This window comes from Protopterus annectens, chromosome 14.part0 (assembly GCF_019279795.1).
Source record: "Protopterus annectens isolate FY-2018-M chromosome 14.part0, PAN1.0, whole genome shotgun sequence".
Taxonomy (NCBI): Eukaryota; Metazoa; Chordata; order Ceratodontiformes; family Protopteridae; genus Protopterus; species Protopterus annectens.
The window spans coordinates 555,880,062-555,907,961 of NC_056748.1; the positions used below are offsets into that span (position 1 = coordinate 555,880,062).

General features: G+C 38.5%; 1 protein-coding gene across 1 annotated transcript in view; it reads left to right on the top strand.

Moving 5' to 3' along the window:
* Nucleotides 1–21,475, top strand: part of LOC122789098 (myosin-4-like) — a 235,286-nt gene extending 213,811 nt beyond the window's left edge. Inside the window, exons 35-41 of the mRNA XM_044056298.1 lie at nucleotides 1,776–1,979; nucleotides 2,072–2,197; nucleotides 2,397–2,567; nucleotides 14,965–15,069; nucleotides 15,174–15,269; nucleotides 17,369–17,503; nucleotides 21,343–21,475. Coding sequence (XP_043912233.1) covers nucleotides 1,776–1,979; nucleotides 2,072–2,197; nucleotides 2,397–2,567; nucleotides 14,965–15,069; nucleotides 15,174–15,269; nucleotides 17,369–17,503; nucleotides 21,343–21,363 — 858 coding nt within the window. The 3' untranslated portion in view covers nucleotides 21,364–21,475. The remainder of the gene's footprint in view (nucleotides 1–1,775; nucleotides 1,980–2,071; nucleotides 2,198–2,396; nucleotides 2,568–14,964; nucleotides 15,070–15,173; nucleotides 15,270–17,368; nucleotides 17,504–21,342) is intronic.
* Nucleotides 21,476–27,900: the final 6,425 nt, after the last annotated feature.

The window sequence follows — 27,900 nt, forward strand, 5'->3', positions numbered from 1 at the left end:
TATCACAGTTTTTTTGTCAATTTATGCTCTTTGATTTAAAGTTTTTTTAGAATTTAAATTGACTATTTAATGTATTGTGGGTGAGGGAACTGCAGTTCACTAATTCATAAGATCATAGGAAGTTATTGACCCTGAGGCCCCTACAAGCCTAGCCAAGAATTTAGCCCATGTTCCAACAAGTCAGCAGCCTATGCCATTGTCCAACATGGACACAGGTGGAATCCCAGAGGTGTATTTTCTATTCCCCATGTAGTTATCCAGGTTGTGCTTAAAAAGGGTTAATGAGGTACTCTGCTGCATGTGGAGAGGGATTCTATTCCACAAAAGGGTGAGTCTCTGGGACACAAATCTGTCCCGCCAACAAGTCCTATTGATGTCACAGACCAGGTTGAGGTTGTGCATGCAGGTTACTTGAGTGGTGCTTGACTTGCAGATATGTAGCAGTCCCATCAAGACAGGCCTGCGATTGTTTTGCAGGCCACTCAGAGGTCACCTCTGAGAAGTTTGTAAGAGACTGAGTAGAGGGACAAGGCCTTTAGCCTATCTGTGTAGGGTAGATGTTTGATGCCCTGGATTCGCCTGGTGAGGAACATCTGTGGTGTCTCCAGCTGCTGCATGTGCTTTGTGAGGTACATGTCAAAAGGGGAATTATACCCAATAATGGGTCTTATAAGGGATGAATACAGGGATGTTATGACCACCTTGTCCCTGGATGAGATACCCTTACTAATGGAGTGGGCCATGTAGAAAGCTTTCCACACAATGGAGGCAATATGGTGGTGAAAAGTCAGTTTGCTATCAACCTGGGTGCCCATGTCCCTCACGACTGATTGAGTGCTTAGGACCTTATTATCAATGTGAAAATTTGCAGGGACATCACTCTCCCCAAAGGGATGATGATTAATTTTTTGGCATTCAGTTTGAGGCCATGTTTCTGGCACTAGTCATTTGTTTGTGTGAAACCCTCTTGAAGGATATCCACATCACTAGGGGAATTTATGACATTACCTAGCTTGCAGTCATCTGCAAACTTGGTCAGCCATAGCCCACTGGTTTTGGCCTGCACCTCAGAAAAGTATATCCCAAACAATAGAGGCCCCAAGACTGATCCCTTGGGTACATCACTCGTTATTTAACAAGACAGGCACATGCAATTCAGTTCCCATTAAAATCTCTTAAACCTGGAGTATCAAAAATAATGCTTAATATTCAACTGTTGCACTATTTGTGATATTTAGGAGCCAGTTTAAAGAAGCTACTAGAGTTGAGTACCAAAGCTTGTCTTTTTTTGTAAACTATTTTTGCACTTTTTGATAAAAATTTCCACAATTTTCTAGTAATCTTCCAAGCGGGTTTCTGCAGTGACTATGTTTTAGCTTTGTGGATAGAACCTTTAGCAGCAAAGGTCTGACTATTATTAATAACTATAGTCTGATCTTGGTTGTTACAGCAGATGTAAAAGAATTGTATCTTCCCGGATGGGAACTGACATGTAAAATGAAAGGTATCAAAATATTTTGCTGTAATGCTAACAACAACGGCTGCTGTTACAACAAGGGCTCTTTGCAAAGGGGTATAAGAAACTTATCTATGTCTCTGTCTGTGTATCTATCTATCTATATATCTATATGTGTACTGAATTATAATAAACAGCATTATGTTTGATAAATTAGCAACATATCCAAATTAGAATAACACTGATTCTACAATACAACATATCAGGTTATAACAGGCCATATATTCCAACTAACAGGATACATTGCTTCATTTTTAAGGATGTGCAACTGCACTTAGATGATACCCTTAGAAGTAATGAGGATTTGAAGGAGCAGCTTGCCATGGTAGAACGCAGAAATAACCTCATGCAGGCTGAGATAGAAGAACTAAGAGCTTCACTGGAACAGACAGAAAGAGCTCGTAAGGTAGCTGAACAGGAGCTCCTGGAGTCAAATGAAAGAGCACAGCTTCTGCATTCTCAGGTAGGATTCAGTATTAGCTGATGCATTCTGTGATCTTTTGTCATCTTTATTAGTAACTTCTCACTATTAAATGAACGCTCTTTCACTACCAGAATACCAGTCTTCTTGCTACAAAGAAAAAACTAGAAACTGATGTTTCTAATCTTCAAAGTGAAGTAGATGAAGCAATACAGGAAGCAAAGAATGCAGAAGAAAAGGCTAAGAAGGCCATCACAGATGTAAGTTTTACATTTTTGTATCTTTTGAGTGACTAATCTATAGCTTTTGCAGTACAACGCTTCTTATACTCTCACAGTATTGTATTTTGTGCTATGGACTTAATTTTTTCCTTATATAAACAAAAAGTAGGAATGTAGCAATTATTTGGCACTGTATGCACTGATATGCTTTTGACATGTCTTGGAATGTTATCTCCAGGCGGCCATGATGGCTGAGGAGCTGAAGAAGGAACAGGACACCAGTGCCCACCTGGAGAGGATGAAGAAGAATCTGGACCAGACAGTCAAGGACCTGCAACTTCGTCTGGATGAAGCAGAGCAGTTAGCACTGAAGGGTGGAAAGAAACAGATCCAGAAACTAGAAGCTCGAGTACGTTCTCTGTGGTTATTACTAGTTTTGTAGCCTTGGACATATTGCTGTATAGTTTAAAAAAAATGGTATAGTCCTTTTATGTCGGGTAGTGGAAACTTTGCTATTTGTTAGTGTTTTAACAACTTTGCTGCATTCAGTGTTATGGGGTAGTTGCAGAACTGAAATAATTTGATTTTCTTGGTTGTCTTGACTGACACGATAAGCAGATCTGTCTAGAGATGCCAAATGGAATGCAGGGCACTAATGCAACATGGCATGACAAAGTTATTCACACTAATTCAAGATCAGGATAATTCAACCTAAGAAACAAGGCGATTTGTCATACCATGAGAAACAAAGTGATTCAACATTTACTGGAAATTACTTTGGTGCATCATTATAGGATAAGCTGAACATGCTGATGTAGGTAAACAGGCCAGTGCCATGTTGTCATTTATTATTAATGATAAATAAGCCAATGCCATGTTGTCATTTATTATTAATGACAAACAGGCCAGTGCCACATTGTCATTTATTATTAATGATAAACAGGCCAGTGCCGTGTTGTCATTTATTATTAATGCTGGGTGATTCTGTCATTAAGAAGTTCATAGCTTTAGAGGTCTGATCTAGAGCTAATTAGTTCAAAGACAGTCAGTGAGTTCAAAGTGCAGGGCTCTTGAACTATTCTTTCTTTCTTTGAGGGTTTCCCTACAGGAGACCAAGAATCAGCAGATCAGTTCTAACTCACCAAAGCAAAAAGGGGAAACAATACTGGCCAAAGAATCATCCTGTAGTACAGATAAGTAGTTAGTTTGTTAGGTACAAAAGTTTCACAGTTTCTGAGAGACAAGTGTGCACTTTAAATAATTCACAGGGTGTGGATACTGTTGCCTCTTCACCTGGAGACTGAAGGTGAGGACTTGCCAAAAAGGCCTAGTTTAGTATTTGCAGGCAAGTTACAGAGGAGAGGTGTTCTCCATCCTTTGTGATTGATATAGGTTTTTATAAAGGATCGTTCAATGACTGGTTATATGGGAAGCATTTCTTGAACTTATTACTGTGTCTAACATGCCATTACAAAGCTGAGATCTGTGTCTGTTAAAATGCTTGATTTGTTCCACACTTTGGGAAAAATCTGAATAGCACATTTGGCCTTTTTGTTGTCTTCCTGACATCAGCCAGACTCACTGGCATGATGCACAGTGTGTGCACATAATGTGCAACAAGAAGCATGAGAAATGCTAACGTACGTCATACAGCATGGCGTATTAAGGCTGCCAGTAATGTATGTCAATATACTCCAAACATACTGATGACATACAGAGCAACTTAGTGTGAATAATAGGGCAAAGACATTTCGAAGGCAGTGAGATTGAGTACCAAAGCTATTATTTTATGTGGTACAATACCAGAGTTCTACCAGACTCCTAACTGTTGAGAAGCCATGGAACTACCAAACCTTCAGAGTTTCAAAAGGCAACATGCAGAAGACAAGCCCTGACACAAAGAGTTGTGTTTATAAATGTATAGAACGACAGTAACTAGACATGTTTTTATATCTACAGGTATCCACATTTACAGGACAAAAATGCAGAAAGGACTAAATGTTCCACAGTGCAGTCCTGTAAGATGATATTAGAGAACAAGACAATGGTGTCCATCAGTCTGTGCAGAGCCCTAGAGAGATGTAAACATGGATTACTTTTCATTATTGTATAATGAGCCAGTACATTTCAAGTGTGTATGAACTGCACTGTACACTCCTGCATGCCAATCATTCTACCCCTTTATGCATAGGTCCACAGCTTACTCCCTCCTTCTGTATAGTGCAAAGAACATATACATGAATATGTAAACATATATAGATATGTGTGTGTGTGTGTGGGGGGGGGGGTGTGTATGCAGACATACATGGATGTGTGTAGTTGGCAGGTCTGTTGCATCCCATCCAGTGATATAGGTTTCACCAACATATGAATTCCCTGGCTAAGTTACCTACACAGTGTAGGGTGTACAGGTTCTTATACCTTATACCCTTATCTTTCCATGTTGTGTCCCTCTACCTCAGGTCACATTGTGTGAATGCATTGTAGGGTGCATGGGCTGCCATATTGTATACTTTATCATTGCAGGCTGAGTACCACAGTCTCATTTTTCCAAATGCTAATAAAGTTCAGCCCATGCTATGCACTATTTCCTTTGCATTTCTGCTTTCCATTTTCCCTGGTTCCTCTACACTAAGGTACTGCAGGATGTACCAACTGCCATGATGTGTGTACATACCTGTCCTTGATGTGTTCCACTGTTTCTGTCCTATCAGTGCTAATCACCACATGGCAGATAGTCTGCAGTGTTGTGTACCCTTATCCTTCTATGTTGTGTCCCATTGCCCAGCATCACACAGTACTAGTTACTTCATGGCACACAGGTTGCCATGCTGTGAATGTTTGCCTGTCCATACTGTGTCCTACTGTCCCAACTCTCAGTGTACAGCCTGTCATGGTATACACCCTTACCTTTTTGTATTGTGCCCCATCTGTCACAGCACTTATTACTACAGGATGCACAGGCTACCATGCTTTATATATTTTCCTGTCCATGTTGTATTCCACTGTCTCAGTTCTCACAGCTCTAATTATCATAGGGTGCACAAGCAACATTGCTGTGCATCTTTACCTGTTCATGTTGTATCCCACTGCTGCAGTTCTCTCACTAATTTCTACATGGGGCATAGACTGCTTTGTTGTGTATGTTGACCAATCCATGTTATGTCTCACTGCCCCAATTCTTTTGCTAATTTCTGCAGGGGAGACAGGGTAACTTGCCTGTCTTTTTATGTCCTGATGTCCAGGCTTTTTTGTGCACTAATTACTATAGGGTGCACATACTATCTCCATGTGTACATTTCCCTGTTCATGTTAAGTACCACTGTCCAAGCTCTCTCTACAATAATTACTACAGGGTGCACATACTACCTCCATGTGTACATGTCCCTGTTCATGTTAAGTACCACTGTCCAAGTTCTCTCTACAGTAATTACTACAGGGTATACAGGCGGTGGTGGTGCTGTGGTAGCGTTGTCACCTCACAGTTAGACGTTACCCGTTCGATTCTCAGTTAGAGCATCTTCTGTGTGGCGACATGCGTGAATGGGCGTTCCTTTGTTGAAGGTTGTGCGTTAGGCCCGGCAAGCCAGCATGTAAAAATCTACTGCCAATCATTAGCGGACCGGAGTTCCGCTGTGGCGACCCCTAACCGGGAAAAGCTGAAAGACACAAACAAACAAACATACAGGCTACCTTGCTGTGCACCTTTGCTTAACCATGTTATGTCCCACTGTCCAAGCTTTCTATGCACTAACTTCAGGATGCTCATACTACCTTAATGCGTATGTTTACCTATCCATGTTATACCCTACTGTCCAAGTACTGTAAGCAGTAATTAGTAGAGGGTGCAGAGGCTAAATTGCTATGTAGCTTCACCTGTTTGTGTTGTGTCTGTGTTGTTCACAGTCTCAGCTCTCTCTGCTCTAATTACTGCAGCATACATAGGCTATTTTATGTACTTTCACCTTTGTGTCCCACTGTCCCAGATCTGACAACACTAAGTACTGCAGAGAAGATGGGGTGCAATGCTGAGACCCCTAATATTTCTGTATTCTGTTAGCCGAGTGTTCATAGTGGTGCTATGCTGCAGAATAGAGGCTGCCCTGCTCCTTCTATTTTCCTTTTTGTTGCTCTCTCCTCTGGTACTACAGCTGTATGCTAATGAAATGCATAATGATGCATTAGCTGCCAGTGTTAACGACCACAGAACGCACTGATTTGCTCTTGTGGTGGTAAAGGGCAATTCAGAGATACACAGATTAGCTGATAATGATGTGAATGTCACATCTCTGCATTGTGTAAACAGCCCATTTTACTGCAGCTCTTCCTGACAGCAGTAGGGTTCTTTCTGAAGCCTGGTAACACTGGTAACATGGCCTTACATGTATGTTGGTTTATACAAATGACCTTACATGTCTGCTGCTTTATACAAATGGCCTTACGTGTATGTTGCTTTATACTAATGTAATTTTTTGTTTGTGAAAGATGCCAGAGTTAACAATTCTTTAGATAAAAAAATGGATTTCTTTCAAGATGCTTTGTAGGTTCATATGTTCATAGGTAGGTACAAGGCTCTCTGCCCGAAGGCATTCATAAGCCTAGCCAGAATGTGTTGGCTTTCGCTGCCCCCCTTAGATTAGTTCCCTGTGCCTCTGTCGAGCACAGCCACTGAAGTAATCCCCGAGGTAAACTTTCTGTTTCCCATCCACTCATCAAGGTTTCTTTTGAAGAGTGTTAGCAAGGAGCTCTGCCTAATATAGATTGGAATCTTGTTCCAAAGCATGGGAAGTCTCTGGAACAGTAATCTATCACTCCAGCACGTTCTTTATTGTTGTAGTGAGGTTTAGATCCCTAGAGCTTGTGGCTCGAGGGGATAAGATTTTCTTTAGGTGGAGCATGTCCATCAATTCTGGGTTGGACATGGCCTTGTATGTCAGGCAGAGATCACCTCTGAGAAGGCGGTATGCAACCGAGTGCAGCTATAGTTTCTTCAGTCGAGCTGCATAGGGTATCTGTTTGAGACCAGTGATCCTCTTGGTGAGGTACTTCTGTGATCTTTCCAGCTGTTGCAGGTGTCTTGTAAGGTACATCTCAAATGGGGCATTGTAGTTTATGATGGGTCTGATGAGTGATGAGCAGAGGGGCACAATGACCTCTTTTAATCTGGATGCAAACCCTTTTGTGATTAGGTGGGCCACATAGAAGGATTTTCTAACCACTTTGGCAATGTGATTATCAAAGGAGAGATTACTATCTACTTGGGTCCCCAGATCCCTTATTATGTTTTCCGTATTTAGGGGACTACCACCTATGTGGTAGTTTGAGGGTACTTTGTTATTTCCAAAGGTAATAACTATGCACTTTTTGGCATTTAGCTTGAGGCCATGATTTTGACACCAGGTATCTGCCTCAGTGAGACCCTTTTGAAGGATGTCTGTGTCAGTTGGTGAGTCAATTATAGCCCCTAGTTTGCAGTTGTCTGTGAACTTGGTCAGCCATAGTCCTTCTGTGCTTGTCTGTACCTCTGAAAAGTATATGCTGAACAGGAGGGGTCCTAGGACTGAACCCTAAGGAATGCCACTTGTAACCAGTTTAGAGTCAGACCTAGCTCTCGCAATTCTCACCATGTGGGTTCTGTCCGTGAGCCAATTGGCAACCCATCTTGTGATATAGGGGTTTATGTCCAGGCTGGTGAGCTTGTCTAGAATACCAGAATGGGGAATGGTGTCGAAGGCCTTTGCAAGGTCTAGGTAGGCTGTGTGTACCACCTTTCCCTCATCTCTATAGCCTTGATAACTTTTCAAAGAAGTCCACCAGGTTTAGGAGGCATGATCTGCCCTTAACAAAGCCGAACTGGGCAGGGTCCAGTGTTTGGAGGTACCCAGTGTCTCTGTTAATGAGTTCCATGATGATGCATTCCATAGCCTTGCAGGCCAAGCTAGTCAGGCTTATAGAGCGATAGTTCCCAGGGTCTGTTGTAGCTCCACCTTTGTGGAGCAGAATAACTGTTGCTGTGTACCACTCTATGGGTACGTAGCCTGTGGAGAGGATGAATTTTAACAGTGTGTTTAGGTGAGGGGTTAGTTCATCTTTGAGCTCATGAAGGACACAGCCTGGGACATCGTCCGGTCCCATTGATGCTGTGTTTTTGGCTTTGGAGAGGTCTATTTTAACCTAAGTGTCTGTGATTTCAGGGGTTCTACATTCTTCTGGTATGGTTATGGGCCCTTTTGGGGGTGAGAGGGGGTGAAGTTTGCACTGACCCTATCTGCCAGGATGTTGGCAATATCAGTTGGTTCAGTGTATTTTGTACCATTCTGCACTAACTCTGAGCAGATATGAGCATTGCCACTTAGATTCTTGACATAGCTGAAGAATGCCTTGTGGTTATCTTTGGAGTCCTTGGCAAGTTTTCTTTCAAAGCTCGCCTTAGACGATTTTATAAGGGATTGTAGTTTCTTGCTGACACTGATCAGGGATGTCTTCTCTTCTTGGGATTTTACTCTTTTCTGTAATAGTTTCCTCCTTCTATTCTATAGCTTGTTTATGGCAGGGGTCCACCAGACTGGTTTCCTTTTCTTGGAGGAGTGAGTCTTGGCTTTTCTTGGGATAGCATGATCCATGCATTCTTATAGATGCTCATAAAATACATTAGTAAAGGAATTTGCAGCTTGAACAGCATTATCCTTTAGCATGTCTGTTTAAGTCTGCTACTGAATAGTAATAGAAGTGACCAATTAATTCTAATACAGAGCTGTTAAATAATTTGGGAGGGTTATTACAACCAATATACCCCTGCAAGCAACATTTTAACTCCTCTGACTAAAAGATTAGGAGCACTGCTTGTCCTCATATTTCCCTGTGTGTGAAACATTTTTGATTCCTGGTCCAGTACTTAGAAACTATGAGATTAAACAGTTCTGCTCATAATGTTTGAGTCCTTAATATTTTCAGGTCCTAATTAATTTATGTTACTAACACTCCTAAGGCAAGTTACAAAGGTGTAGCTAGAAATGAGCAGTGGTGTAGTCTGAGTGAACAATACAGCAAATTTTCAGATGCCTGTAAATCTTTTTTTATTGATACTGATTGCAGAAAGCCTACCAGAAAATTATCCCTGTTCATATATGTACAGAACAACGATATTCATAGCTCTCAACTGTTTAGATTTTCATAGAGTATTCAGATTTTTGCCTCATATGTTGGTCTGTTCCTCATAAAATTGTGGTTTTGTGGCAAATCACTGAGGATTGAAGTCACTAAATAATGAATGGCATTTGAGTTTCAGATTAATTATTTATTTATTTATTTTATTTAGTTTACATTTGTTTACCGGGCTAGTCTCACTGGATACATGTCCATTTTCAGTAGAGGCCCGGGGAGATAAGCTCCTAGATAGGACAATGAAATTAATACAATCACAACTAATGACACATGAAACAAATACAAACTATTTACAGTACCTATTTCAGGTTATCACAGTAATATGTAGAGTGAAGAATACCGGCATGACAAAGGAATGCTAATACAATCAAGGTATGCTAGAGATAGTTTAGTAAAATTAGTTTAATAAGGAGGTGTTGATGTGTGTGAGTAGTCATGGCAGGAAGAGAAAAGTATTTGGAGACACATATAGACTAGTCAGGTTTGGAGCATGGGCATAACCAGTGAGTTTTGAGGAACTATTTCAATTTTTTTTGAAACAGGATAGTGAGGGAAGTGTGGAGAGTTCATTTGGGAGGAGATTCCAGGCTTTTCCTACTATATTAGAAAAAAAGAGAGTCACCAGCCTTGTTGTTTGTTTTAGTAGTATGTATTAGAAGTTTCTGAGAAGACCTTAAGGATTCCAAGTTTTTATAGGGAGTGATAAGTGTGGACAGAATAGGTGTTTTGGAAGGTTTGTAAAGAGTGTTGTGGGCTATAGTTAGTTGATGGAATTTAATTAGATTTTGAAGTTCGAGCCATCCTAGTTGCTTTAAATTAAGGCAGTGATGGGTTCTAAACGGATTGCCTGTTACAAATCTTGCAATGTTATTGTAGGACATTTCCAGTTATGCTTCAGAAAATGTCAACACCGTTTACTCTAGCACTTTAAGCTTATAAGATAAATATTTAAAACTTGTTCCTGCCTTAGGGCCTTTGTCCCACCATTATTTTTGGCTTAGTTTTGATTTCTTCTGCTAAGAGGTTTAGTGGTATACAATATTAATCCAGCATCTCAGAACAGACCATTTTAAACGAAAATGACAAATATGTTGCTGTCAGTAAACAGTTCATAAAAATAAAGAATTGACCAGAGTAGGAGGATAACAATATATATCTGAGACATCCAGATCTGTGGCATAAATAGACAAAGCAGTGACTGCATCCCAGAAAATCCTAGTTCAGTCAGCAATGTGGATACTGCATCCCAGAAAATCCTAGTTCAGTCAGTGACCTGGCTGCTGAGTGAGCTAGCTGGGGCAGGAAAAAAATTGATGAGGTATGGTGTGCTCATATATTTTACAGGGCAAGACTGAAGACATGTAACCTGGGGTATGTAGTTGGATGGAGGTATCTGGTAAAGTTACTCAGAGAGGTGGCTGTCAAGTCCCTGTACCATAACATTGCACAGTCAACCTTAAGGAACTTGTGGACATGTTCAGAGAGCAGTAGGACTTATGTTAAAGCCACAATAAAGGCTGCCTGGATGATGTTCTTGCTGTGGTTATGTTCTTATCTTATAAAGAGCACATGAGCATATGTGAGTGTCAGTGGCCATAGTGGTATCATTATAATCAGCAAGCATGGACAGGAGAAAATTCAGACAGTGTGTGTGTGTGTGTATATATATATATATATATATATATATATATATATATATATATATAGGGAGAAGAGTGAATCTTGGAGATTACTCTTCAAACTTTTTTGCACGGATTAAGCCTGCTTGCACCTGCTGATTTGAGGGTCAAACCCCCTGCACACCCAAACTTATACATACCAGCTCTGAGATCACCATACCTAGCAGAAAAGGGAATATTCCAAAAAATGGCCATCTCAGACAGTATATATAAGTCCATTTTTTGACCATTCAGACTCTGTGTTTCAGGACTCACGCTAGTAGGTCTTGACAATTCAAATGGTTGCTATATATATATATATATATATATATATATATATATATATATATATATATATATATATATATATATATATGCAATCTGTTTGACTGAATGCTAAACAAACCTGGAAATTAGTATAAATACAGCATAAGCATGCCACACACCATGTAGACTAAAGAAATAACTTAAAAAAACTCCCCTGGTCTCATTTAAATACATCTTGGATATGCAGTTATTCTGACCCTGGGTAGACTAACTTGATGGATCATAATATATGTTAATCTTCTATGAAAGTTTACAACAAATCCTTTCTATGCTCTTACTTAAACAATATGTGTTCACAGTACTAGCCACTGATGAATGCAACCATATGACAAATCAAAGTGTTCATTACAACTGTATTGTTTTATTGTAACATAGTGTGTTCCTTATAGAATATTAAATTGTTGCTGTACTTTATTAACTAAGTTGACTCTGTGCTGTACTCTGTTAACTTGTGTATTGTTATTACTGTACAAATCTTTGTGAAGCTTTCCTCCCTGGGCCTCCACTGAAAATGGGATTCATGCCCAGTCAGACCCATCCAGTAAACAAATGTAAAATAAATGATATAAATAAATAAATAAATAATAAGTTCTTTGTCACACAGATATACATATTATAAGGGGAAGATGAAAGTTCAAAATCAAAAATCAGAGACCTTCCTGAAAAGTTTTGCTGTGTTGATCTATGACTATGTTATGATTTGCTTACTCTCCATCTCAACCAGCTCGTCTGCATCCAGGTCAAGAATAATCACATTGAAATCTTTTTATACATTGATGTAGAAATGCAGTCTAGCCATCTGGCAGAACAAATGGAAGAATTCTGATTATTTCTGCATGATCTGACAGTTAACCAGTTTGTGATAAGGTCATGAGAAGCAATGACAGTTAGAACAATGAACAGTTGCTATGTATAGGGTTTGAGTGTTTTTAGGCAAAACAAATCTGTTGATCGTGGCAATCAGAGGTGTAGCTGGCTCATCCAATGCCTGCAGCTATTTCTTAATATTGCACTACTCAACAATTAAGGAGCAAAAAGAAAAAAAAAATATATATATATATATATATATATATATATATATATATATATATATATATGTAGTGGGTGATTTGGTGTGGCTGGTACTCCTGAAATGTAGGAGCTACCCAGCCAACCATGGCCTTTGCCTGTGTCTTACCTCCAGTGCTTCTCAGAGCCATTTAAAAGAAAAGTCTGTGATCGGGTAACTGGGGCTCCTGAAATTCAGAAGCCAATCAGGTCCCATTTTTCCACCCCACTCCTAACCATTCTTCTCAGATTTTAGTTAAAAAAGTAAAAAAAACTTTTTTACTTTTAAACTATAGGAGATTTTAAAGTTAAAACAATGCACTCAGTGCCACAACACTCAAATTTTAATTTAAAAAATCCTTTTTTTCTTTCAAACTGTAGCAAACTGTTTCCTTTGTTGCAAGCAGTTTCTACACTCTGTACCACACATGGAGTCCTACAGCACTCAGGTTTTAAGTAAAAAAAAATATTTTAAACAAGAGCAAACAGCATGTTACAAATGTAGCAAGCAGTTGCCACAGTTTAAACACTGCACAGTAAAGCATTAGGTCTTACGTTAACAAAACAAATTGTAATTTTTTTTTCTTTAAAACTATAGCAAACTGCATGCTACAAATGTATGCACTAAAGAGCGATCGGGATCCAATAGCTGATCATGCCACATAACACTTTACACCTGGGGCAGTTCCTCCCTTTGCGTTTCCCTAGCTGTGCTACTGATGGCAATGACAAGTCAGACAGGTGGGAGACGTTTAACACATTATTGCATTTAAAGAACACCTTGGTGGTAGCTATGCTAATTTGCTAGAGGCAGATATACATGTTACATAATATATATACTGTACATATGTGTGTGTGTGTGTGTGTGTGTGTGTGTGTGTGTGTGTGTGTGTGTGTGTGTGTGTGTGTGTATATATACATACATATATATATATATATATATATATATATAGATATCGAAGCAGCAGTTTACTTTCTCAACAGTTAGTGTTTGATGTCTAGCTTTTCAGACAAGGTGACCTGTAGTGTTTTTCTTGAATGTTCTTTTTAAGAGCTTTCATTTTCTTGACAGATGCAAGTTGTTTTCTCTTAGGTTAGAACTGTATGACTGAGTAGTTGCAGTTTAGGATTAAAGTTAGGGTTAGGTAAAGGAATGGTTTTAATGTCATGTGTCTGCTTTCATGGGAAAGTCTGAGTGTCTTGTCTGATGGTACTATAAGAGAAAAAAATGTTTCAGCAGTTAAGGAGCAGGAATAGGGTTAGGGGTAGTGACAGTGTTAAGGCTGCACATATGAGTAATGTGCTACATGGCTTAATTTGGACAGATACAGAAATTTCAACAGCTTGTAAACTGGGAGTTGTGAAGATAGAGAATCATCACTCTGTAACTAGACATAAGTTACAACTTGCATGATTCTTGCACATCATTATTAATGAGGACATTTATACCGCAAAGCTGATTTTCTGTCCAAGAACTATTTCACAATACCATGAGTATGACATACTGAAGTGTATGTGCACTCCCCCACTCTCTCTTTATATATATATATATATATATATATATATATATATATTTATGTATGTATATACCTATAGGTATATCTATATATCTATACCTATATGTTTATATATGTGGGAATAATAAATAAGGCAACACATTTAATTTTAGTAAACATTTATCACTGCATTTCCCATTACAAGCTTTTGTATGCAGGTGGTACAAAACAACAGCCAAGCAAAGTATGTTTCTTAAAAATTCTAGTGTTGCACATGTGCCAGACTATGCCATTTTGATGTCTGGATTTGCAAAGCAAAAACAGATTCAACCCTCAGTCCTTTTAACTTTTGTATGACCCACTTACTGTCAGGTCTGAGGAAGCTGTCTGAAAAGTTTTAGTAACTTTAGTAATTTGAAATATAAAGGTTCACCTTTTATGACCTCTCAGCTGTGGGAATGTACCTGCTATGCAACTACTAATTCAGTCTAGCAAAATTAATAACACAGCCAGTGACTCTCTCTTTGCAAACTCTGTAAGTAGACCCTGGAACTCTCTTCCAGCTGATATTACCTTACTTTCTACCTTAGGTCAATTTAAAACTAAACACAAACAACATTTGGCACTTAACTGGCTATGTCAATGTATCAAGCCTGGCTAACTCTCTAGAATGTGTAAAAATCTGTTAACCAGCTTACTGTGTAATTTAATTTAATCCTGATTTATGCTCGGGATTAACTCTAACCTGTGGAACTTGTTTAACTTGCTTATTTATGTAATCACTGTAAATAGTCTGTTTGTAATATGTAATGCTGGTATTATGTAATGCTGTATCTGCTTACCCTTGGAGCTTTTCTCCCCAGGCCTCCGCTGAAAATGGACATGCATCCAACTGGACTATCCCGGTTAACAAATGTAGAATAAAGAAAATTAATAAAAAATGTTAAAAAAGTCATCTGTCATATGTACATGAATTGGAACCCACTGTAGAGCCTCCATTATATATATACCAACAGATGGGATTCCCTCTAAGGAAATACATTCTCAATGGTTATTATCACAGAATTAATGCAGTTGATCAGCTTTTAGGTTTCAACTTCTTTTCCCTTTAAAGGTACGTGAACTTGAAAATGAACTTGAGGCAGAGCAGAAACGAGGTGCTGAAGCAATAAAGGGGGTCCGCAAGTATGAGAGAAGAGTCAAGGAACTCACATACCAGGTATGAAACCCTTCTCAGAATAACCACACTTTAATATTTATACAATAGTACAGACATTATAAGATACATGTCCCCTAACTATACATTCTGTGCTCCACATATAGACTGAGGAAGATAAGAAGAACAATCTGAGATTACAGGATCTGGTAGACAAATTACAGCTCAAAGTCAAGGCCTACAAGAGGCAGTCTGAGGAAGCAGTAAGTATCATGAATTATTATTTTCAGTTGCATTAACTTTCCTTAGGCATCCACTGTAAGCAAAATATAAAATGAAATCAGAAAAATCAAGATTTTTGCTGAGAAGGATGCACAGGAAATGATTTTCAGAGGGTTCACAAAATGCAGAAGGTTTGATCAAGTAATTGCTGCAGCTGGTTCACCAGGTCCAAGGTTTAGGCAATGGATATTTTTGTGAATACAGCACATCATGCACTAGTTAAACAGTGAACAGGATATAGCATGTTGTTCATATATGCAGGAATACCTGCTAACATACAAGGGTAGCCATGGTCACGCTTTTCACACTATAATGCATTTATGCATGTAGAGTATCTACTGTTTCTCTCTTAGACTGTGAAAAACTGCATACTTTGAAATCCTACTGACATTATATTCACTTAAAGTACTTCACTAATATGACAAATACTAGAACATAAAATGTAAGCACATTTAAATTGCAAAAGCTACCAGCAAGAGGGGTACTTCTCCTTAACAATGTTAATCCCATCTTTTGGACTTAATGACAAACGTTTACAGTTTTAAAATAATGCCTCTAATAATGGCTTCTTTTCAGATATTCTTGTTAAGAAAACATGTGAACTAAGACTTTATCATGAGTGAAAGCAAATAAATAGATAAATAAAAAACAATAAAATAAAAAGTAGGATACAGGCTGTGCTGAAAGATAATATGTGACAAAAGGATAGACCCTGATTGAATTAAGTTCCTGAAATTGTAGTAAGTCGCATTCTGTATCCATAATGAGTGGGCGGCTCCAGCAGCAGAACACTCACAAACCTTTAAACTATTAAACAAATGCAAGCTTATATAATTAGGATAATAAAGGACGTTTGCCTGATAAATAGATAAAAATAGCAATGGTAATTTACAGGGTGTATCATCCTTGACAAACGAGAGAGAGAAAGAGAACTTGAATAAGGGATAGAGAGTGATATAAAGTGAAAGAGAATGAATATGTGTGTGTGTGTGTGTGTGTGTGTGTGTGTGTGTGTGTGTGTGTGTGTGTGTGTGTGTGTGTGTGTGTGTGTGTGTGTGTGTGTGTGTGTGTGTGATTTGTGCTTTGGGTTTGAATTGGGGTTCAGCTGCTCGTGGACTGTAACAGAATTTATATAAAACAGAATCGTTTGCAAAGATGCAGATGTATGCTTTCCTGTCTTATGCTTAATTTCTTATTGCTGTTTTATTTTTTTTTCTGCTGTTCTCCATTTTAAAGTTACAGAATCCAAAATTGTGTTAGTTTCCAGTGACAGAATGTTTCCATATTAAGTTATTGTGTAAGCATGAAGTCCACTATTATCTAATATTCATAAGAGTGAGTGAGTGAGTGGGTGGGTGAGTGGGTGAGTGGGTGAGTGAGTGAGTGAGTGAGTGAGTGAGTGAGTGAGTGAGTGAGTGAGTGAGTGAGTGAGTGAGTGAGTGAGTGAGTGAAAGAGAAAAAGAGAAGGAAAATGAAAGAGCAATTCCCCAAAGAGTAGGCAAGTGAATGAAAACAGCTGGGGTGAACAACTGATGTTACTTTAAAGGACGAATTTTACAATGTTAGCTGGTAAACAATTCTGATAAAACCTCTAAATTACTTAATCTTTATAATTTGCTTTCTCTGTAAGGATAGTTTAATAATAGGGTAAATTATATGTTTACTTTTTATTTATGATTACTTTAGTTTTATAGCTTAAACTGATATTTTGTATCATAACTCCATCATTTTTGCAATGAAATATCAGATTTAAGCAATAAGATTTAGTAAATTGGTAATATAGTTTAAAACCTTGGTAACTAGGCATGCAGCATAGTTGTTCCATTGTCACATGATCTGCTTTGACCAATGAAATATAGTTTTGTTGCTGGTTTTCCAAAATTTTAAATAACTTCTTAAATTGCTGACATGGTACACATACTAGGGGTCAGTACTATGCATTGCTGGTTCCATATTCTTTTGCAAAGACTGTAAACTGTTCTGTACATGCATATTCTAAAATGGTAAAGATATGTATTAGTCATTACTTTTAATGCTGCTGTTTTAGCAATGATGTAATGGATTTTGCTGTTTTATGTAGGAAGAGCAAGCCAATTCCAACCTATCCAGATACAGGAAAGTTCAACATGAGCTTGAGGAAGCTGAAGAAAGAGCTGACATTGCTGAATCCCAAGTCAATAAACTTAGGGCTAAAAGCCGGGACATTGTAATCAAGGTAGGCATTGTTTGTTTTTCCATGTTTTCACTTCACAAGTGAGTTCTTTCATAAGGAGTGTTGCATTTTTCATGTTGACATAGATTGCAATATGAGACATGATTATATGAACCTTATTACAAATACAATGGCATTTTACCTCTAGTCATAGATTATAATATATATCACAGGGGTTGGCATAATAATTAAGGTGTTTACTTTACATTCACAAAGTACAGAGTTTGATTCTCCCCTTTGGTCACTGTCTGACTATTGGCTGGGAGTGTAATAATCTGCAAATTGATTGCCTGGTATTTACCTCTGACCCAATTGATAAGATTCTGCACCAGGATTCCATGTAAGAAGGCCTAGAAGGCAGATTCATTTTGTAAGGCCTCTGTGGCCTAATGGATAAGGCATTAGTTTCCTAAGCCAAGCACTGTGGTTTCAGGTCTCATCTCGGGTTACATAATCTTGAGTTGGATGTTAATATAATGGTTAAGGTGCTTACCTCAGAAACAGAAAGTTCAGAGTCTGATTTTCACTTTTTAGGGCCTTAGTGGTCTAATGGGCAAAGCACTGACATCCTAAACCGGAGATTGTGGGTTCAAATCTCATCTGGGGTGATAGCATCTTTGTTAAGGTGTTTACCTTACAGACACAATGTGCAAGGATTGATTCTCACATGGGGTAATTAGCTAGGCTTAAAATGCTCACAAGGGCAGTTAGCCTAGTAATAATCCACGAATCTGTGAACATGATCACAAGAGCTTTATTTTAAGTTGTCAAGAAATTCTCGCCTGGGCATAGATTGACATGCTTCTACTTTAGGGAATTAATTATACTGAATACAGAAATTTCCATTTTTATAGTGAACACTTTGTTGTTACAATCCATGCAAAGGAAATATATTGAATTACTATTTACTGATATTAAAGTACTTGAAAGAAGATATCCACTGATTTGTTCAAGGGGTTGCAGCCCCACAACCTCCATATCAATATTGTTTCTCTTTCTCCCCCCCCCCCAGCATCTCTTAGAACAGATAATCAATTACATTTAAATCCTAAAAGGGGAAGTAGAAGATAATCATTACAATTTACTTTATAAAATGTTTACTTTCATTTTTAATGGGCAAGCCCTCATTGGACAAAAGTACCTGTTTTCAGGAATGCTAAGGAAACTTCTGGCAGATAAAGAGGTTTGCAATGAACCATACAACATGCAACAGTAAACTGAGGGAATCAAACAAATGTGCACCGAATATAACACGTTAACAGCTTCCAATTTTAATTCTTTGTGCTTGTAGACCCCCCCGCCTAATTTCATATACCCGCCCAGGGCTGACTCCTTAGGGCCTGTCAGTAAAGGTAATACATTTTCACTTGCAGAGCATCCTACCTGTTGCTGTAAGGCCTTCTTCATATAAATTGCCCAAAATAGTAGCATTCTTCATGGGAAGTCCTTTAAATTGAACAATGCTAGCTATAACTGGTAATGCAAAGACTATAGTTATCATATGAATACAGGAAAACTAGCTATAAGGACAACATCTATTAAAACATTTTTTCAATACAGGAAAACATTTAAAGCATCAGCTACTAAACCAGTCAATATCAATACCAAAATAGAACACTATCCTGTACTTTAGGCCAACATACTGCATGGAGGTTTTTTATCACCAGACTCTAGAAGGTGGTGATGCTTGGTAGGTGGCATCAGTGCTTTATTTAAGTTCATAGTTTTGCTTTTCTTTGGTTTAATGTTTTTGGGAAAAAATGATAAGGCCGGTGTTGTCTTCTTGTTAATATGTCCTTCTTAAGGTGCCTGGTTACATCACAGTAGCATATGTTGCATAGATCTCCTAGCATGTTTTTTCTGTACCTCTCAGGTCAGAATAAGTTTTGTTCCTCCACTAACCATTAATGTCCATCATCCCATTCCAGTCTGAATTCCTGTGCCCCTACTCCTGGAATCACAGTTGGACATCAATGTTATAGTGTGGGAATATTGGCTCTCTGGCCATACAGGGTTGTTCTCAACCTGCATCATAAGCTGCATAGAAACATAACCTACTACTTAGCCCCAGACAGGTGCTGCTTGTTAATCATAAAAACGTAAGGCTTTTGGCACTACTAGTGCTTTCTGAGCATAAAATCAAGCATAATATAAGGATTAAGGTCAGTCTCAAGTTATAATGAGTGAGTCTGTCACACAAGAACAGTATTAAAAATCACCTCAAAAGAGAAGCTTTTTAAATTCTATTTACACTGTCAAGCAGGCTTATACAATACTTTGTAGTACATGAGTAAAAGTGCAGCTTACAAATACAGGAAGGGAAAGATACACTGTTGAACACAGGAACATAGGAACGTACTAAGCAAGCAGTCATGGAGATGATAATATGACTTACCATATACACCTTTAGGCATGCATTCTTAAAAGTTCTTGTCTCCCTTTTCAAGCCCTCACCTCTCAAATGGAGCAGAGACCTACATGAAAACCATGGTTTAAGTTTGTGTTAAAAAGTGTATTGACTTTATTAATTATATCACTGCACATTAGCTACATAATAAAATTTGCACTAATGTTTAAATATAAGGAACATTTCCAGTTCATTATTGAAAGAGAAAGAATCCATTTGCTTGACAGGATATGTCTGAGTGCTACTTTTGACTTGTTGTAGGATGGAGCCGGTTATGAATTAAACTGATTGGCTGATGGCTTGATTGTGTCAGTTTTCATGTTTTCATAGAAATGAAAGCTGTCAGTCCCATTTTATCAGTAATTGTTTTGTTCAAGTATTTTTTTTTGTTAACTTTTTTGCTTTGTGCCTTTGTCACCACAAAGATCCCCTCCCTCCCCCTACTTAGTGCAGTCCATTCATTCCCCCCAGGGCAAGAAATAAGCAATGCAAAGTGGAACCTTTAGTCATCTAAGGTAAGGCGGTGGGGTTGCTGTTATGGCCCAAACTCACTGTGCATGGTGTGTTGTACACAGCAGGGTTTGACATTCAATGGGCATCAATGGGGCATGCCACTTACTTCACCAGGCATGCCATCCTTGAAGCTGGCACCCCTGCGGGATCCTTTGTCTCCACTGGGGATTATATAATGGGAATGAGTACCCCAAGTATTTGCCTTATGCCCTTCTCCTGAAGAGATGTGAGCTAGCATAGCCAAGTCATTTCTCCTTTCCCTAAAGCCAGCACCAAGATGTGTCTGAGCTGCTATTTGAACTTGGGTCACCTGGGATGTAGTTACCTTGACTTTACCAAGTTTTTTCACTTCTTGGGTGCAGTCATGGAAAATGGACTAGAGAGAAGAGGGATATTGTTAAACAACTGACAGACACTTAACAAAAACAAATACTGTACTCTGATCCTATGCTGTCATGTTTGATGAAGAGTGCAGCACACAGAATAGGCATAAACATCTGTCATTATTATTTTTGTCTTGTTACTATATTTCTGTTTTGTTATGGTATAAGAATTATGCTCAATAGTGCTAAAACAGGATTTGTAGCATTGCAGTTATTTTGTAACATGGAATATATTTTTTATCATAACATGCCCTTTTATTAATGTGCCTTTTGAACCAATGTGTATAATAGTAATTTATTTTCAATTAATTACTAATGATCTTCTGAATACAACTGTTGTAACAGAGTGATGATAGGAAGTAGCTTTATAGTTCCTGTGATTAAACTATGAAGGAAGTGCTATGCTCTGCATGTAGTGATACTGTAGTACATATAATAGTCACTGCTGAGTTAAGTGCTCTGATTTGGTTAATGATAACTAAATTAGAACAGTAATTATGCTTAAAATGTACATTTTATAAATGTTTTCTTTGTTTCAGAAAGCACCAGCTGAAGAGTAAAAACGCCCTGCCATGAATCAAGGATGAAATTCATACAATACGAATTTCTTCTGTAACATCAGTACTATATCCCATGTTGTATAATATCAATAAAGCTTTGCATTTAAATCTGTATTAGATTTTTTTTGGTTTTTTGTTTTGTTTTGTGACATGGCAGACTGATGAAGCCTAATATTAGTATCTATTAATAATAAGAGGATTACTGGCCTCAAACAGTTGCCCTATGCAGCACGATTGAAAAAGCTAAGACTGTTCTCTGTTGCATACCGCTTTCTCAGAGGGGATCTCTCTCTAACGTACAGAGCCATGTTCAACCCAGAATTGTTGAACATGCTCCATCTTAGCAAAACCAAATCTACTCAAGCTACACGCTCTAGGGATATAAACTTCAACACAACAATGAATAGAACATGCTGGAGGGATAGATTCTTTTCGTAGAGACTTCCCTTACTATGGAACAGGGTCCCAATCTACATAAGACAGAGCACCTCACTATCACTCTTCAAGAGGAACCTTGATGAGTGGATGGATAACAGAAAGTTCACACCGGGGATCACACCAACAGCACTACTAGATAGGGGCCAAGGGTACTAGCTGCTAGTACAAGGGTCTAGGGAACTACTAAAGGGGCGGTGAATACCGCACAACGTGGCTGGGCTAATATATGCCTTCAGGCAGATAGCCCAGTACCAACCTATGAACCTATGAACCTATAATAATATGGAAACCATGATTCAAAAAGCAGCTGCTACGTAAAATTTATTTTACTGTGGTAAATTTTCTGACTGAGATGTTTATTGATTTACCTGTATCTTTCAAATGCAAGCACAAATGATGGTGCTTTATGTAGTCTTAGGGCTAGCTAGTGGGCTGATTTCTGATTGATGCATTGTTATTTCATAATAAAGACAATCAGGGAGTTGCTGCAATACACTGACATTGTTTCAGTCTCCAAACTGTCAGCAAAAAGTGTCTACAGCCCTGTAGGTACTGACATCAGCTTAGAACTCTGTGGTGCATATTTCTATACCACATTGTTTTTTAGTAAATTTCACAAGACAGTAAATACATACACAATTTTGTGTTATATCATTTGTATCCTTTTACTGACCCTTTTACAGTACATTGTGATAAAGCTATTTATGCATACTTGTAGCTTAGAGACCCCAATACAAATAAATTGAATAAATAAAATCACTTTTATGCTATATACCTTAATTCCCAACCTCTCAATAAAGGAGATATGCAGCCTTTTGTTTAAACAACACACATGGTTATTTACATCAAAGAAGGAATTCTGTCTCATTATTATGCAAGGTAAATCTCTCTGCCCATGATAACTGCCCAATGTAGGTTCATCAATTATTACAACAGAAAAAGTCTGATTTAGAGATGTGGTATAGCGTGGTATAGCTTCAATAAGAAAGACCCCATTAGCAGCTTATTAACATGTCCAAACTGGACAGTTTGCTTTCAGTCCTGACCAAAGTAGCTTTCCTGTTAGCAGTCCATGCATCACATTAGCAAAGGAAGTCCCCTACATACAGACACACACATACACACACACTCACCCCTATAGACTCACACACATGCACACACGCACCCACCCACCCGCCCACACACACACACACACACACACACACACACACACACACACACACACACACACACACACACACACATACACACACGCACACACGCACACACACACACACACACACACACACACACACACACACACACACACACACACACACACACACACACACACACAAACACACACATATACACACACACACACACACACACGCCATCCATGTCCCAGTTTAAACCAACACTAACACCCCCCACCACCAAGATTCCACTGGACTTATCTGCAAAGCAAATATCCCCATAAGATAGAATGGGTGACTGCTGTCTTTTGACATCATTCACTTTTCCTTCCAAGAGTAAAATTTTACTAGGGTGAGATAAGGCTTCCATATTGCATTAAGCATATCTTTATCGCAGGGATGTTGCCTTAAGTGTTTGACATAAATAAAGAAAAATGTGCACATTCCTTTGGAATCTGTTGTAACCTTAAGTGCTCTTACGTTCCTTGCTGGTATGTTCCAGTGTGGTCTGGATGCGCAGGGAATAAGATTTCTTATAGCTTGTCGTTGTTTTCTTTGTTTTGCTGTACCATTTCTTAACACACTAGTTCAATCAGTGAGTTTTTTTAACAGTGATTAAGCATCAATCTCAAAATGAAAATAACATACATGCAGACTATGTACAAGATTGACAACATATCTTTTCCTTCATTTGGTTCTGGGACAGTTGCATTTATGTATCATATTTGTTTGTTTTTTGAACTCTTGCACACACGACTGAAAAATGTGTTGACAGTATACATTTGTCATTAAATAAAACATCACTACTAGTAGTATAATACCACATACTTAATACAGCTTATAAAGTAACATTTCTTCCTGTAAATTTTGAAGAACATATAAGATATCCTAGATCCCTTCATTTAGGTGTATGCATACTCATGTACAATCAACCCTTTCCTTAGTCCTTATGGCCTTCTCATAAATATTTCATTAATTTCTTCTTGATAAAATACAACAGCAAGGTCCCTTTAAAAGTTCTACAACCACTCAGTGGTTTAAATCATCACCTTTACAATCTTTCCCCCCTATTCTATGACTGGAAAATAGTGTTCAGTAAATGTTAATAGCCACTAGTCTGTAATAAACACTGTTGGATAATAAATACATATACCCACCCTTACAACAGTTGACTCTTTTTTTCTTTATCCGTAAAATGCAGAACAGTTTGATATAAAATAAGATTAAAAAAAACTCTGAACATTCAGTGCAAGATTCAGTGCATCTCAAACAAGATTAACCCCTATTTCATTTACAAAAAAGAAAACCTTGGAACCAACAATGCTGTAGAACCAGCAGAAAAACAAAAAGTCAACTCTTGTTGAATGAGTTTAAACAGTATTAATTGGGATTCAAGTAGTTGTAAAAAGATATTCTCCAAAAGTTGCTCACCACTGGTATTGTTCTGTTTTAAGTACTCCTCCACCCTTTGCCATTCATCATTCAATCCTCTTTTCCGTGAAGATCAGGCATAGCATCCCCCTGTTAACAAAATGTAGTTTTGCCCCCATCATCTTCCTCTTTCATCTCTTCTACTAATCATATAACCTGCCCTACGTCAGGAACCTCACTTCTTTTTCATTCCCTTATTATAATTTTCATGGTAACTAACATGATAATCTCCACTAGCACTTTTAGGCCATCTTCCCTCTGTTTCCCTTGTTCAGTTCTAACATCATTTTTGCCTCTGTAAGACTATCCTCACCATTTGCCAGGTCTAATACTATAGTATCCAAGTGTTTCTTTGAGTCAATCATTGCATGGTGTTACCAGAATATGTGTTTCCAGTCAACTCTCTCTCTCTCCCATAAAACATCTCCAACATGATTCTTTCTCCCCTGTAAATTTCCTCTGTATTCTGGCGAGAGTGAATAAATACTTGCACAGTCATTTCCAGGAAAAAATCCCAAATGTTCTTGTTTGCATTGCCCTCCTAAGAACAGAACACAACCTGAGCCAATAGTTTCTACTTACTTGTCAATCATGTGCCATTTGATAACTTCTTCTTGCCCTTTTCTCAGCACTCTGTATAGCATGGGGAGTACAGCCCATTCCACAATATCTTGCTGCCTTTGTTTACTAATCTAAGATATTAGTTGAGGCTATCCATCTTGCAGGAACAGCATCCCTGAAAGTTGCATTTCCTACTGCTCAATAGTCTGTTGATACAGGAAGGCTCATCTTGGAATCCTACATTTAAAAGTTACCTCATCCCTGCCCATCACACTGCTTTCATCTATCAATTATTCCCAATATTTCATCTCTGAGCATAACTCCATCCACCACTTAGCTGCCGAAAGTAGTCATTCATCTTCCAACCTCCCTCCTACAGGCAACATATCCTGCCTCCACCTCTTTAAATATTTGGTTGAAAATAGCTTGACAAGCTGCTTAGAGACAGAATGAAGTATGGGCAAGGTAATAACGTAGGCACATCTCCACAAAATTGCCTCCGACATGTCTCTCCTTAATGATCATAGATGTTTTCTCACTACCACTTGCTTCTTAGTGCATCATATTCATGACTATAGCACTGAACTGAGGATGACAGTTGTGTGGCAGCAATATATCTGTCAAGGGTGACAGTTGAGTGGTAGCAATGGGTCTATATTAGATCATCAAAATGGCTCTTTATCGAATGCCGTAATGTCAAACTGCAAAACCCGAACCCTAACAATATCAAAACCTTAAAACAGCAAATTTTTTCTCAGGGAAAAAATTTGCTGTTCTGAGAAACACACGCACACCACAAGCACACGAAAAAGCAGCAATCCACACACATACACTTAAAAGCTACATCTAACCCTACATTACACAGCACATATACTGCTATCTATCCACTTACCTTAACCCAGACCCTAACCCTAAGGTCCGTCACTATCGCACACTCACCTTACCCGCGCCCTAACCCTAACTCACTTAACCCGCCCCTAACCCCAAATTCTCACTATTGCACACTCACCTCATCTGTGCCCTAACCCTAGCTCACTTAACCCACCCCTAACCCTAACGTCCGTCACAATCGCACACTTACCTGACCCGTGCCCTAACCCTAACTCACCCAACCAGTGCCCTAACACAAACGTCCGCACAATCACACACTTACCTTAACCCAACCTGTAACTTTCCCCCGCATCGCTGAAAACAGCGAAGCCTCAACAACGGCCAACCAAATTCTTTCCCTAGGAAAGAATTTGGTTTTGTGCAGCTTTGCTGTTTTCAGCATTCAAGATATTGGGTTCAATATTAGATCATTTGAAATTCAGCCATTTCGATGATCTAATATAGACCCGGTAGCAATATATGTCAAGATGTTGAACCCCTAGGACACCTTCCTCTTTTGATAACAGCACTCTCTCCCATATCACCCATAGTTTTTTTCCCTGCCATAGAAAATCTCTCATTGTTTTTTCATTTTAGCTCTCATTTTCTGAGTTGGCAGTGACCAAAATGCCTGCCCCAAATATAAGATGTATGGTGTCATATGCTGCTGCAAGAACTGGACCTTTTGATCCATATCTAAATCTTGTATCTTCCATTTTTCTAAGTTCTATTGTCATTTTACTTGTAAATTGTCATAAGTGGTTTGCCCAGAATCAAGATAACTTGCATTTAAATTAATCCCCAAACACTTAATCTCTCCATTGTCTAGCTTTGGCAAAATGAAATTGGTTCCTGTCAGTCTCACTTGTTTATTAATTACACTTCCTGTAGATTTTTCCTCATTTATTTATACCCAGAAAGGCTAGTAAATCCCCTAAACAAGTCATAGACTCTTACCAGAACTTGAGTGTGTCAATGCTAAAATTAAGTCATTAACATAAAGAGCAATTTATAAGTTTAAATTGCCAAAACTGATATAATAGAATATTTGAGGTGCATATTAGTTTTGCCTGCAACTCCAAAGTACTCTACAAATAACTGGAGGGAGACTGTACACTCTGTCTGGTGTCCCTTGATAACCTAAAACCTTGTGACAAGGTATCTTGTATCTTCACTTTGGCCTCTGTCTCCTGCATAGGTTGCTAAAGATTCATTAAAATTCCTTAAGATACCTTAATTTTTCCAGTAAAGGAAACAAAAGCTGCCAGTACTCCCTATTGGATATCTTTTTAGCATCTAGTAATGCAAGAGCAATGTCTGATCCTGAGTGGTTAGCATCATGAATCACAATGAGGGCCCTGGGCGTTGTTGAAGGTTTTCTCCCACAAATAAACCCACCTTGTTCTAAATTGAGCAACCCAGAGAGTGACTTAGCTAAGCTTGTGGCCACTATAATCAGAATGACTTTGCAGTCATGATTAAGATTTATAAAGAGAGGTAAGAATATACCTCCTTCTGGTCCCTCTTCCATCCAAAATTATAGCTCTCACTCCTGTCTCCCATGATAATGGGGCACTTCTTAATGTAAGACCATAATAGATGGCTGCCTTCAGACTACTATCACCTTATCCTCCTCCATCCTCCATACCTCCACTGGGCTTTCATTCCTGCAGGGAGATTTGACACTTTTCTGCTTCCACATCACCTCTCTGATTTCTTCCTCTGCCATCTGGTAGCCTTGAGAGTAGGATATTTCAGAAGTGTTCCCTTTTCTCTTACCTGTGATGTTTATTCCTGAATCTAGCATTATAGTTAGAGTATACAGGTACTCACTTTTCTGTACAGCTGTTTAGATTCTGGTAGAATTTGGAGGTGAATGGGGAAGCCCTCTCAGCTATGTTCATGTGTGGGTGAATGGTGGAAATTTTGCACAGATCTTCTACTCGCTGATGTAGTTTTCCCTGGAAAAGTCACTAAAAATTGTCTCATTTGGTGGTTGTGTGGTATCACTAGGCCTAACAGAGAAAATTTAACAATTTGTGACCAGATACTAGGATGAAAT